Here is a 12917-nt window from a genome sequence, read left to right on the forward strand (position 1 = left end):
CGTTTCTGCATGTTTACATCTTTCATTTCTTTCCTTCTCTCCTCAAGTTTCGTCTCTCTCTCTCTCTCTCTCTCTCTCTCTCTCTCTCTCTCTCTCTCTCTCTCTCTCTCTCTCTCTCTCTGCGTGAAATTGGTTTACTTCAAAGACGAATGTGTGCGGCCTCCAAAATATTCCAATGCATTTTTCGTCACTCGAACGTCACTAATTGGGTTATCCTTAGGGTGGTAGTATTGGAGGAGGTGGCATTGGTGGTGGTGGTGGTGGTGGTGGTGGTGGTTGTGGAGAAACGTTACTGTCATTGCATCATTGATTTTCCATTGCAGCTCCCATTTTTTCGGCACGAGTGAGTCACCGAATCTCTTCTCTCTCTCTCTCTCTCTCTCTCTCTCTCTCTCTCTCTCTCTCTCTCTCTCTCTCTCTCCCTGTGGTTAATGGTCACCCTAACTGCTCATAGAAGTGTGGCAGTGAGCGGAGGAGATAACTGAATCACTATTACGATGACATCTCTCTCTCTCTCTCTCTCTCTCTCTCTCTCTCTCTCTCTCTCTCTCTCTCTCTCTCTCTCTCTCTCTCTCTCTCTCTCTCTCATTGTTGTTGTTGTTGTTTTTTCAGCGGTATCTCTTTTTGTAAAGATTTTTTCTCTCTATTTTTTCGACTTCCATAATTTCATCCGGCAATTGTTCTATTTTTCTTTCCTTTTTTTTCCCTTATTATTTTTCCCTCGCCACTATTATGTGTCATTTTGTTGTGTAAGAATTGTATACGTAATTATAGTGACGTAATTCTATCTTGTGTTCTTTTTTCATCTTGGACGTAATTTCCTTTTTTATTCTCTCTCTCTCTCTCTCTCTCTCTCTCTCTCTCTCTCTCTCTCTCTCTCTCTCTCTCTCTCTCTCTCCTTCCTACACACACACACACACACTACTGCCCCATAACACGCCCCCCTCCCACTTATTCCCTACACACTACCATACAGCTCCCTCTCCCCCGCTTCTCTGCCCCCTTCCGTAAGTGCTGCGCCCATATCATAAATCGCAGAACCTTGAGCCTAACTCTCTCTCTCTCTCTCTCTCTCTCTCTCTCTCTCTCTCTCTCTCTCTCTCTCTCTACGGATTTTGTGCTCTTAACCCTACTTTCGTTATCATCATCATTATCTTTCTTTTATTTTTTTGTCTGTCTTTTGTTTATATTGTTACTTTTTGTCTCTTCTTTCACTCTCAACCTCGCCTCTAATCCTACTCTCCCCATTCCGTCCCATTCCTGCCTCCCCTGTCAATCTCTCTTGGTCCTCCTGCTCTCTAAAGTGACGGAGGTTAAGACCATAATTTAAGAGTTTCAAAACTTCCATGCCGTCCTGAATAAACAACCCAAATCCTCTGTATAAGCGATCGAAGCCGATTTGATAAAAAGAAAAAAAAAAAAAAAAAAAGCTACGCACTCGCTTTCTGTTCACCGCGTGGCCTTGTTAGGGAGTGATGCCAGTGAGGGACGTGATACAGGGATGTAGGGACGTCGGAGGTGTGGGTCCAGGCCGCGAGGAAATGAAGGAGTGATCATTAACATTGATGCGAGTGGTCGATCGTACATTGGAAGAGATTTTATAGTGGGCAGGGCTTTTGTGACTAACGCAGAGAAGAGGGGGGAAAGCACCCTACTTCCTGGTCTCCCTTCCCTTCTCTTCCTCTCTCACTCTCCGTCTAACATCTTTATTCCAAGGCTCTCTCTCTCTCTCTCTCTCTCTCTCTCTCTCTCTCTCTCTCTCTCTCTCTCTCTCTCTCTCTCTCTCTCTCTCTCTCTCTCTCTCTCTCTCTCTTTCTTCGTCCTGTTCCCTTTTTCCTTTCCTGACCTATTCACGTTTTTCTTTACGTACTTGTCTTTCAAATGCTCCTCATCTGGATGCTTATCATTACGCTACCACCAATGTGATGCTCTCTTGGCTTCTTCTAAGTGATGCTGATCCCTATCTCGCTCCCTTCTCTTCCCTGTCCTTTGTTTTATCTCCCTATCTCCTTCTGTGTTCCTTGCTTTGTTCCTCACCGTAGCAGCTTACCACACGGTCCTTAACTCTGAACTTTCCTTCCTCCATTCCTATCCATTGATCCGCGTGGTCTTTATATTTATGATCTGTACTGTTTTTTTTTTTTAAGTCTTTAATTATCTCTCTTCTTATACTCCGTTTCTAAATCTTGATAAATTTATTACCTTCAACTCTCTCTCTCTCTCTCTCTCTCTCTCTCTCTCTCTCTCTCTCTCTCTCTCTCTCCAAGTCAGTTCAATTCCCATGATTCTCCACTGGTCTTTCTCTCCATAATGTTTCCTCTTTTCCTCGTGTCCCTCTTCAAACGAGCCATTCCCTTCTTATCTGCTAAGCATCCGTCTTCCGTCACCTTCGGGGCGAATCCATTCTTCCCTCGTCCCTTCCCGCTATTCCCTCTCCTTCCTCCCTTCATATTTTCCAAACTTCGATGGCCTTTATCATCCCCCTAGCTTACCCTTCCTATTTCATGGCGGGAGGGAGGGAAGGAAGGGAGGTGAAATGGGAGGAAGGAAGGGTAATTATGAGAGAGAGAGAGAGAGAGAGAGAGAGAGAGAGAGAGAGAGAGAGAGAGAGAGAGAGAGAGAGAGAGAGAGAGAGAGAAGGGGGGAGAGTTACTGTAAGAAGAGGGGGAATAAACTCAAGAGAAAACATCAAACGAAGGAGAAAGGAGACAGGGAAGATCTAACGACACGGAAGGGGAAAGGAAAACTGGAGGAAAAGGAGGGAGAAGAGAGGAGTAGGAGGAGGAGGAAGAGGGGACAGAGGGGTGGAGGATGGGGACTTGTGAGAAAATGACCTGATAAACCCGATTTGTGAGCCGTCGCCTGAGGGGCAGAGGATGTGAGCGAGGCCTGGCAGGGATGGGATGGGAGGGGGTCACTAACCTCTCAGTCACCTTAGGCTGACGATACGACGATACCCACAAGACGACAACTAATGAAGCTCAGACGAAGCCCTATCCGTGGGGGATGAACTACATCACTTGCCTATCCGCCGTGGGCTATTTTCAAGGGCCTATCCGCGGGTGGACTATTTTCAGAGGCCTATCCGCGGGTGGATGCCTACTGAGAGCGGTCTATCCGCGGATGGACTATTTTCAGAGGCCTATCCGCGGGTGGAGACCTACTGAAGGCGGCCTATCCGCGGGTGGACTATTTTCAGAGGCCTATCCGCGGGTGGAGGCCTACTGAGAGCGGCCTATCCGCGGGTGGACTATTTTCAGAGGCCTATCCGCGGGTGGAGGCCTACTGAGAGCGGCCTATCCGCTGGTGGACTATTTTCAGAGGCCTATCCGCGGGTGGAGGCCTACTGAGAGCGGCCTATCCGCGGGTGGACTATTTTCAGAGGCCTATCCGCGGGTGGAGGCTCACTGAGAGCGGCCTATCCGCGGGTGGACTATTTTCAGAGGCCTATCCGCGGGTGGAGGCCTACTGAGGGCGGCCTATCCGCGGGTGGACTATTTTCAGAGGCCTATCCGCGGGTGGAGGCCTACTGAGGCGGCCTATCCGCGGGTGGACTATTTTCAGAGGCCTATCCGCGGGTGGAGGCCTACTGAGGCGGCCTATCCGCGGGTGGACTATTTTCAGAGGCCTATCCGCGGGTGGAGGCCTACTGAGGGCGGCCTATCCGCGGGTGGACTAATTTCAGAGGCCTATCCGCGGGTGGAGGCCTACTGAGAGCGGCCTATCCGCGGGTGGACTATTTTCAGAGGCCTATCCGCGGGTGGAGGCCTACTGAGAGCGGCCTATCCGCGGGTGGACTATTTTCAGAGGCCTATCCGCGGGTGGAGGCCTACTGAGAGCGGCCTATCCGCGGGTGGACTATTTTCAGAGGCCTATCCGCGGGTGGAGGCCTACTGAGAGCGGCCTATCCGCGGGTGGACTATTTTCAGAGGCCTATCCGCGGGTGGACTATTTTCAGAGGCTTATCCGCGGGTGGACTATTTTCAGAGGCCTATCCGCGGGTGGACTAATTTCAGAGGCCTATCCGCGGGTGGAGGCCTACTGAGGGCGGCCTATCCGTTGGTGTATTAGTTTCGGAGGCCTATCTATCCGCAGATGCTACGTTACTCATCCCACTTTCTCTTCCACTGACTGTAGTTTGAGATTTTTTTTTCTTTGTTTTCTTGTTTTCTTTGATTGTGTCAACCTATTCACACTTTTCTTTCTCTCTCTCTCTCTCTCTCTCTCTCTCTCTCTCTCTCTCTCTCTCTCTCTCTCTCTCTCTACAGTGTACACCCTCCCACCGATTAAGAATGGCACTTGACAAAAGTTTGGTAATTTTTTTTCTCTTTTCTCTTTCGTACGGGTTGTTATAAGAAACCGATGAACAATATTCCCGAAAATTTGAGCCTCACACTAAAAAAGTTTTTGGAAATAATTAAAGTCTCCTGTAAAATACTTAAGATTATGATGATGAAGTAGAGGGAAGGGAGAGGGGAGGAATGGAGGAAAGGGATAAAGTATAGGGAGGGAACAAGGGAAAAAACGGAAATATGACCTAAAAAAAAGGAGGGGGAGGGAACGAAAAAAAAAATGACAGGAAATAGGCAGAGCTAGAGAGGAAATGGGTGAGGTGAAGGGAAAGAGAGGAGTTGGGGGAAGGTAATGGGTGAAAAGGGAGGGGAGTGTGTGCTATTGGAGTGGGGGAGAGATAGTCTAGTGAGAGGAGGATGAGGCAGGCCTTGCTCCTAGGATGGAAATACCTACAGTTGGGAAGAGAGAGTGAAGGAAATGGGAGAGATGGGTCGTGAGGGACGGGAGGAGCAGGTCATGGGAAGGGAAATGTGCCCCATAAAGCGTAGAACAACATGCCGCCGTCTCTTCCTCCTCCTCCTCCTCCTCCTCTTTGTTTTTCGTAGCGTCAGAACCTTCTTTCATTTGGGATTATTGTTATTACTCTCTCTCTCTCTCTCTCTCTCTCTGTGTGTGTGTGTGTGTGTGTGTGTGTGTGTGTGTGTAGCTTAATAAGTGATCATCTACATTTTCTAATTAACAAGTAGTAAAACTTAACACTTTTTTCCTCTCCTCTCTTATACCATCAAACTTCTTCGAAAATTAGTAAAAGTTAAAACAGCGACATGTAAATAACTTTCCCACAGTCTCCCTCTTCAAAACCCCTGTTCTCCCCCTATACTACCTTACCCTATCCTACCCCCTACCCTATTACCCTTCCAATATTCCTAACACCTCCCCTCATTCCCCCTCAACTCACCCTCTTCTTCTGATCGAAAACCCCTTTGGAAATCACACGCGCTGCCCCTCATCAGTTGTGGCCCTCATTTGCATACTCATTTGCATGTTAATAAGCCTTTGCCACGGTAGCCCCTGGAAGGCACGTCATCTACCTGCAACTAACCTAATTATTTCTGCGTTGCTCATCTACCTGGTTAGTTCACCACTCGTACACTCACTAGCCACCCACCAACACCGATGAACCTGAATTAGCTCCCGAGACCGCCCGTTTTGAGGTAGGTTAAGGTAAGGAAGTGAGAGAGAGAAAAAAAAAAAAAACACGGTAACTAGTGAAGAAAAGAGAGAGAAAAAAAGCATCATTCTACAACTCCAAATGACCTAAATCTCCCTCGTTATTTTTCACTAGGACTCGATTCATTGTTCTTTGCGCAGTTTTACTTTTTTTTTTTCATTCTTGTGGATGTCCTGTCCTGTTTTGTTTTGTTTTTTTCTTGTGCCCTCTCTACATGTATAGGTCCTTTGTATTATCAGTTAAAGTCTATTTACCCTTATTTGTATTTTTATTCATTACGATAAGAAAAGATTACTAGTAAAAAACAATTAATAAAGAGTGGAAAATAATTGCGGTTTCAGAAAATAAATAAATAAAGGTGATAGTATCACCACGTAAATTCACATGACCTAAATGTATCTCGTTATTTTTCCTAAGACTCAATTGATTTTCTATTTAGGAATCTTTTTTCTCTCTTTTTAGTTCTTCCATTCATTTGGCCTTTATTCTTCTTCTACATAAGCTCATCTACATTATTCTACGTTTTTGTTTTTTCCTTGATTTTTCAAGTTGCAAAAAATAATTCACTTATTTCACCGTTTATTCTTTTAACATATCTTTATAATCATTTTCCTAAAGAATATCTTAAAATATATAACTTTTCGCCATTTTTTTTTTTTTTTTACCGTAAGGATTACTAATCTGTCAAAATTCTACGCTCTTTTTCACCACTTCCTTTCATTTCCTAAAAGGTATCAGAAATTAATCACTTTTTTGTCTTCTATTCTTTTTTATCACAAGGATAATTTTTATCGTTCCGTGGGGAGCCGCATTTAATTAAACTACCTTGGAATGGATAAAGTGCTCCAAGGCGTTGATCCGCTCCTGTCTCTCCCTCCGCACGCTCCCCTTATTCTAACTGGACATTTCTCTCGCGACCACCTCTCCTAGATCCCTTCCATATTATTCCCGGCACGGGCTTCAGTGTTCTATTTGCATGAAGATAGTTTTCTGCTTGGAGTTATAAATAGTGCATGCATGTAGTAAGGAAGTAATGGCCTCCTTCTAATATTAGATCTTCATGAATGCCTGAGTAATAACTGGCCAACATACAAAACAGTGGAGTAGTATCTCCAAGTCTCCCCTCTTCCACATACCAACAGCTGACCGAAATAGAGGTAATTACACTTTTTATGACCCGGTGGAATTGCAAATTTTATTAACACCATTGTCTTCCACAGTGCGTGGCGCTTCTCACTTCCCCTTTACGACGTGTAATCTGGTGATGTCGACGGGGAACCGCGTTATGAAGGACGCGCATCGATTTATGACAGAATTACTAGCGTTACCCCTAGTAGACAATCGTCATCTTCCGTTTTCTATCGATCTGTCCCTGCTCTCTCTCCTCTCCCGGCCCCTTCAGTGAAGGGATGTGATGCGATGCAAAGCTAACATTCCCAGAGGTGATGCCTTCGTTTCATCAGCCCGAACGAACTATAACTTTGAAGTGTATCTTAAAAGGGAAATGGCGCAGAGTCTATAAAACGGTCCTCGTATACCAGTGCTTCCGCGTAATTGCAAACATAAGCTTTCACGGGTGTGAGTTTACCGGCACCGTACACCCTTGTGATCCACAAACTGCGGTGCGGGAAAGACTTCTGTGTTTCCCAGTTGTTGCAAACAAACCACGCACTCCTTTCGTTAGGCCGGAGTGACGGGCGTGAGGGTGATATAGTAAGTCCTTGATAAGGTACAATACAATCTCTCTCTCTCTCTCTCTCTCTCTCTCTCTCTCTCTCTCTCTCTCTCTCTCTCTCTCTAACATGGTTTATTAATAGTAACACAGCAGGTGCATCAAGGTTTGCCTGCTTCACTGCAATAATGACACTGAATGATCTTCATCTTTAATACTGTTTTATTAACTTCAAAAGACAAGATATATATGAGTGAACATTTTAATTTAATACATAACAACCTCAATTTGTATTTTATTCAGATATATAAATAGTCACCGAAAAAATGTGTACCAAAGGAAAAAAAAAATATAGATGGTTCCTATATGTAAAACTCCCTGCATGAATTTTGCAGCCCCAAAAATTGTAAAATCAGTTTTCAGTCACGTTTATTTATCTGATAAAGTATCAAAATTACCAAATGCTTTTTTTTTTTTTTTTCCGCTGCTGCTCTACTTTTAACACAGTGAAGTGATAGCCTGAGGCCGACGCCGCCCGGCTCTGGGTACCTCGCGCAGGCAAAGGAAGCGTCACCGTCCTGATGTAAATGGGGAAGTAATGATGGCAAATTGCTTCAAAGGCCTTTAGCTAGAAAGTGGTCTGACGGTGAACTATTAATGGTAAAATAAACGGTCTGGTCACAAGTCTTCGCTCAGCATCTTCTGAGTCTCCTGTGTGATGTGTACCGCGGCGCTGCTGCTGCCGTCACACTTGCGCTTCTTCTGTGCTAACAGACGGCCTGCACGGCCTCACCTGCCTTTAGGTAACGCTAACTGCATTTTCTTACCTCCGAAATGATCGGCAGCTCAAAGGTTTTACTTATTCAATGAGTCAGTTTGAGTTTGGGATTGGGTCAGTTATTGTGACAGTCACTGGTTTGAGGGTTCTCAGTCTAATGCTTTAACAACATGGCTTCCTTGGTGATGCAGAGCGTCTCACCTGACCGGGGGTGGAAAGCTCTAGCTAAGCTGCTCTTCTAACACTGAGTGTCTCATGTTGCGCGACTCAAAGCCTCACTGAGGTCCGAACAAGTCAGGTGAAGCCTCGCTCTCTCTATCTCTTCTCTCTATCTCACACCCAACCTTTGCTTAACTTGAGGCTAAACAGGTTCTACGACTATGTGTAGTCAGCTCTAAAGCTCTAATGAGAATAAGGCTTACCTGTCAGGCTCTAAGCTCTAAAGCTCTTGGGTCAGTCAAAGACCATTCGCGCAAACTGAAGGACACTATAATAGAAGACTGAGTTTGAGTTTGAACTGATCATCTTCATTGTTCCCGTGTTCCCACAAGAGTTACCGAGGCATACACTTTACTTCTCCAGGGTTGCGTCGGGGAACAAGGCGACCGCGGCGACGGAACAAAAAAACCTTCAATAAAATTCTCTCTGGCGGCACCGCCGTGGCTCAAAGACCGATGCAAACCCGCAAACACGCAAACCCGGCGAAAAAAAGGATAAAACGATCCCGAAGATTAAAAAAAAGGAATTACCTTTCATTATTAATAAAAGTCATTGCCACTATTACCATTAGGGAAACACACAGGAGAGTGAGCAAATAAAACAACATGAATAAACTGGACTAGGTCTGCCCCTACCTTGATGTGGTATGAATTGATCTTGTCTCTGGGCAGCACGTTGAAGCTGCTGAAGTCTGCCCGCCGTGCAAACATGCTGCCGCCCGACCCGTGCCTGAAGAAGAGAAAAACACACCTGAACACACAGACTGTATCTCCAACATAAGGCGAAATAACGATACCAATAGTTGTTATTCACGATTGTGTTAAATTGGTGATATCTGGAAGGAATACAATTGGATTTTTTAATAATAATCATAGATAATAATATAATAATAATAATAATAATAATAATAATAATAATAATAATAATTATCATTATTATCATTATTATTATTATTATTATTGGTGGTAGTAGTAGTAGTAGTAGTAGTAGTAGTAGTAGTAGTAGTAGTAGTAGTAGTTGTTGTTGTTGTTGTTGTTGTTGTTGTTGTTGTTGTATCAGTAAAAAGACAATGGAAGGTTTAATAATCTTGTGTTACTGTCTTAAAATCGACATCACAACCTAACCTACATACTACACTGTATTATAAGCAAATTACGCACCACAATTATCACTTAGCATTAGAATACAGGTAATAGTTGAACCTTCCGTACAAAACCTTAATAGTTCCTTTCCTTCCTCCTTCACAGTAAAGAATTTACAAACACTGCAATATCCTCTATCAATCTATAAGAAGGTGATGAACAAGGAATATTGGAAGAGGAGGAGAAGGAGGAAGAGAAAAGCAAACAAGAGTAAACTGACGGACGAGGAAGGAGAAAAGATATGATGATAGACGATAATGAACCAGAGAAGCATGAATAGACACTATCTGGAACAGGATATGTAGGAAGGACACCAGCGTTCCCCATGACGACGCCAAGTCGTTTTGGTCGATGGAAGAATAACCACTTCAGCAGGCTAAGACCTCTTCAAAAACTAATCATTTGTATTTAGTGGAAAAAAAAAAAATTATACTACTTCCGAGTGTGTGTGTGTGTGTGTGTGTGTGTGTGTGTGTGTGTGTGTGTGTGTGTGTGTGTGTGTGTGTGTGTTCGAATGACTCACTCAGCACACAGATGTACGTCACAGGTATGCATGTGTTACCGCAACCCATGATTCACCAACATGACCCTAATCTCAGGGAGCCACATGGACGAATATCGCTGTGTCAATACGTTTTCATTCCCTTCTGCCTCCCATCAACGACACCACTGCCACGTCGCGCCTCTCCCCCATGTCCCCGCCTCTCCTCGGCCCCTTTCAGCCTTCCACCCTTCCACCAGCGACACCTGTACAAGTGTTCCTCGTCACATCTGGCATCACGAGACCGCCACCACTAGCACCATCACCACGATGCATTTGATTGCTATGTTTATTACTTCCTCGAAATGTGGTGAGGAAGGAGAGGGGTTTTGGGAGGGGAGAAGGGAAAAAGAGAAGCAGACAGGAGAGACTATGAACTTACGTATCTTTCATTTTTCTCTCTGTCGCCGTTTCACACACACACACACACACACACACACACACACACACACACACACACACACACACACACACACACACACACACACACCTGCTTTCCTTCCCCTTAGCACATCATTTTTATCATTATTTCATCTCCCTTCTTCCCTTACCATCTTTTCCGCGTCATTCACCCGCTCACCCGCCACCGCTGTCCCACGCCCGTCTCTTCCCGGCCACACCACGCTGTAACCTAACACACACACACACACACACACACACACACACACACACACACACACACACACACACACACACGCAGCCAGTTTGCAACAATGCCGGCATCTTGTGTCCTTTGGAATGCACCATCACCACCACCACCACCACAACCAGCAAGACCAATATAGAACAGCATGCAATCCTTTCTAGATTAGAGAGAGAGAGAGAGAGAGAGAGAGAGAGAGAGAGAGAGAGAGAGAGAGAGAGAGAGAGAGAGAGTGTGTGTGTGTGTGTGTGTGTGTGTGTGTGTGTGTGTGTGTGTGTGTGTGTGTGTGTGTGTGTGTGTGTGTGTGTGTGTGTGTGTGTGTAAGAGAAAGGAAAGTGAAGGTTCAGAAAGAATAGAGGAGGCTAACATAAAGTTGTGAAGTGGTGTGATGACTACGACGCTCCACCACCACTACTACCATCATCACCACTACATCCAAGAGGCCGATGGAACACGGGGTTTCTAGGAACAATGGACGAAGGAGGGGAGTAAATAGGCTGTTGAAGAGGACGGGGAGTAGTAGTAGGAGGAGGAGAAGGGAGAAATAAAAGAAGGAAAAGAAAGAGAACTAGCTATGCCATAACAATAACAGTAACAGTGACGCCGGCCGCAACACGTCACCAAACACAGTAATTCACCATAATTACAGGGGCCCACAGTGGCACTATACCCCGGATACAGACCCAGGCACTCCCTCTCCCTGTACCGGGCCGTCTGTTCCTTCGCAAATTGAGCCTTACATGTGTGTGTGTGTGTGTGTGTGTGTGTGTGTGTGTGTGTGTGTGTGTGTGTGTGTGTGTGTGTGTGAGACCAAAGCAGTCAAGCAGAAATCAGGATCTATTGAAGGATGCAGACAAAGGAAAGGAAGGAACAATAACACAAGGCAAAGGAACAGGGAGCAGGATACTGAGGATTCAGGGAAGGACGCAAGCAGGACAAGGACAGTGCCAGACAGAGCGGGAACAAAGACACAGCAAGGCAGGCAGGCTGGGGCAGGCGCAGACGGCAAGGGCAGGATGAGAGCAGGGCGGAGCGGTGAATAGGAGGGAGGCCGCTGGGTGGGTGGGGAAGGTGGGGGTGAGGGAAGAGCAACCGTGTTCCTGTCTGTGTGTATGTGTGTATGTATGAAGCAAACCCTTGCATGACCTCAATTCCCTGCCAAGTTCATTCACCCTGGCATTCACTCTTCCTCCCTCCCACTGTCCCTCTCTTCTTCCCTCCACAGTCCCTCCTTTCTCTCCTTTCCGTTTCGCTCTGGCACCTTCCACAGGATGCTCTCTCTCTCTCTCTCTCTCTCTCTCTCTCTCTCTCTCTCTCTCTCTCTCTCTCTCTCTCTCTCGTCACTTTCTACACTATAAACACCTCACATTTATTCGCTCTGCTCACGTTTTGTTCCATTTATTTTTCCTCTCAGCATTTTTGTTTCAAGAGAAGTGATAAAAACTGCAATAAGAAACAACAAATAAGAAAAGAAAGACGCTATAGGATTTTCAGAGAAGGAAAAGAGGATGTGTGATTTGCATTATTTTCATTTAATCTTAGAGAGAGAGAGAGAGAGAGAGAGAGAGAGAGAGAGAGAGAGAGAGAGAAATATTGAGGGCAAGTGCTAGAGATGGTGGCGGTGGCTCTCTGACGTCACGCACGGCACCCTGCGCTCTCTCTCTCTCTCTCTCTCTCTCTCTCTCTCTCTCTCTTGCTTCACACCTCGCTTTTTTTTCCTATGCACCCCAATAATTCTTTCCATTTTTTATTCTTTCGAGTTCGGTTCTCATGGATCTTCACTCTCTCTCTCTCTCTCTCTCTCTCTCTCTCTCTCTCTCTCTCTCTCTCTCTCTCTCTCTCTCTCTACTGAGAATCCTATCACCCTGAAGCCTGAACTCCTCCTCCTTTGCCATGGTATTCTTTAGTGTATTCTTGGATCCTCAGGTCTCTCTCTCTCTCTCTCTCTCTCTCTCTCTCTCTCTCTCTCTCTCTCTCTCTCTCTCTCTCTCTCTCTCTCTCTCTCTCTCTCTCTCTCTCACACACACACACACACACGTTACCTGCGTGATAACACAGTGCACAAGAGTGGAGGTAATTTTCATTACTGTTCCTTATTGCCCTTCTTCCTTTACATCTCTCTCTGTGTGTGTGTGTGTGTGTGTGTGTGTGTGTGTGTGTGTGTGTGTGTGTGTGTGTGTGTGTGTGTGTGTTATTCACTGCATGCGCGTTTCTATATGAGCGTCCCTGGACCGGATATGCAAGCTATTTAAGAGTTCCCGTCGCCCTTTTCTCTCCTCCTCTTCCCTCGAGCCATTCATCTCTCTCTCTCTCTCTCTCTCTCTCTCTCTCTCTCTCTCTCTCTCTCTCTCTCTCTCTCTCTCTCTCTCTCTCACGGTTATCTCTTCTTAAGCTTTTC

At 45.5% G+C, this 12917-nt stretch overlaps 1 protein-coding gene and 2 long non-coding RNA genes across 3 annotated transcripts in view; 1 reads left to right on the top strand and 2 right to left on the bottom strand.

The window, feature by feature from the left end:
* Positions 1–12917, bottom strand: part of LOC123518162 (headcase protein-like) — a 92258-nt gene that overhangs the window by 49484 nt on the left and 29857 nt on the right. The window contains exon 2 of the mRNA XM_045278858.1: positions 8829–8922. Within this exon, the coding sequence (XP_045134793.1) occupies positions 8829–8922 (94 nt within the window). The remainder of the gene's footprint in view (positions 1–8828; positions 8923–12917) is intronic.
* On the bottom strand, positions 376–3078 carry LOC123518163. Its single transcript, XR_006678688.1, has 2 exons — positions 1054–3078; positions 376–898 (listed from the first exon to the last, which is right to left on the bottom strand). It is a non-coding gene; the product is annotated as an uncharacterized LOC123518163 (long non-coding RNA).
* On the top strand, positions 3080–4245 carry LOC123518166. Its single transcript, XR_006678693.1, has 2 exons — positions 3080–3111; positions 3990–4245. It is a non-coding gene; the product is annotated as an uncharacterized LOC123518166 (long non-coding RNA).

This window comes from Portunus trituberculatus, chromosome 43 (genome assembly GCF_017591435.1).
Source record: "Portunus trituberculatus isolate SZX2019 chromosome 43, ASM1759143v1, whole genome shotgun sequence".
NCBI lineage: Eukaryota > Metazoa > Arthropoda > Malacostraca > Decapoda > Portunidae > Portunus > Portunus trituberculatus.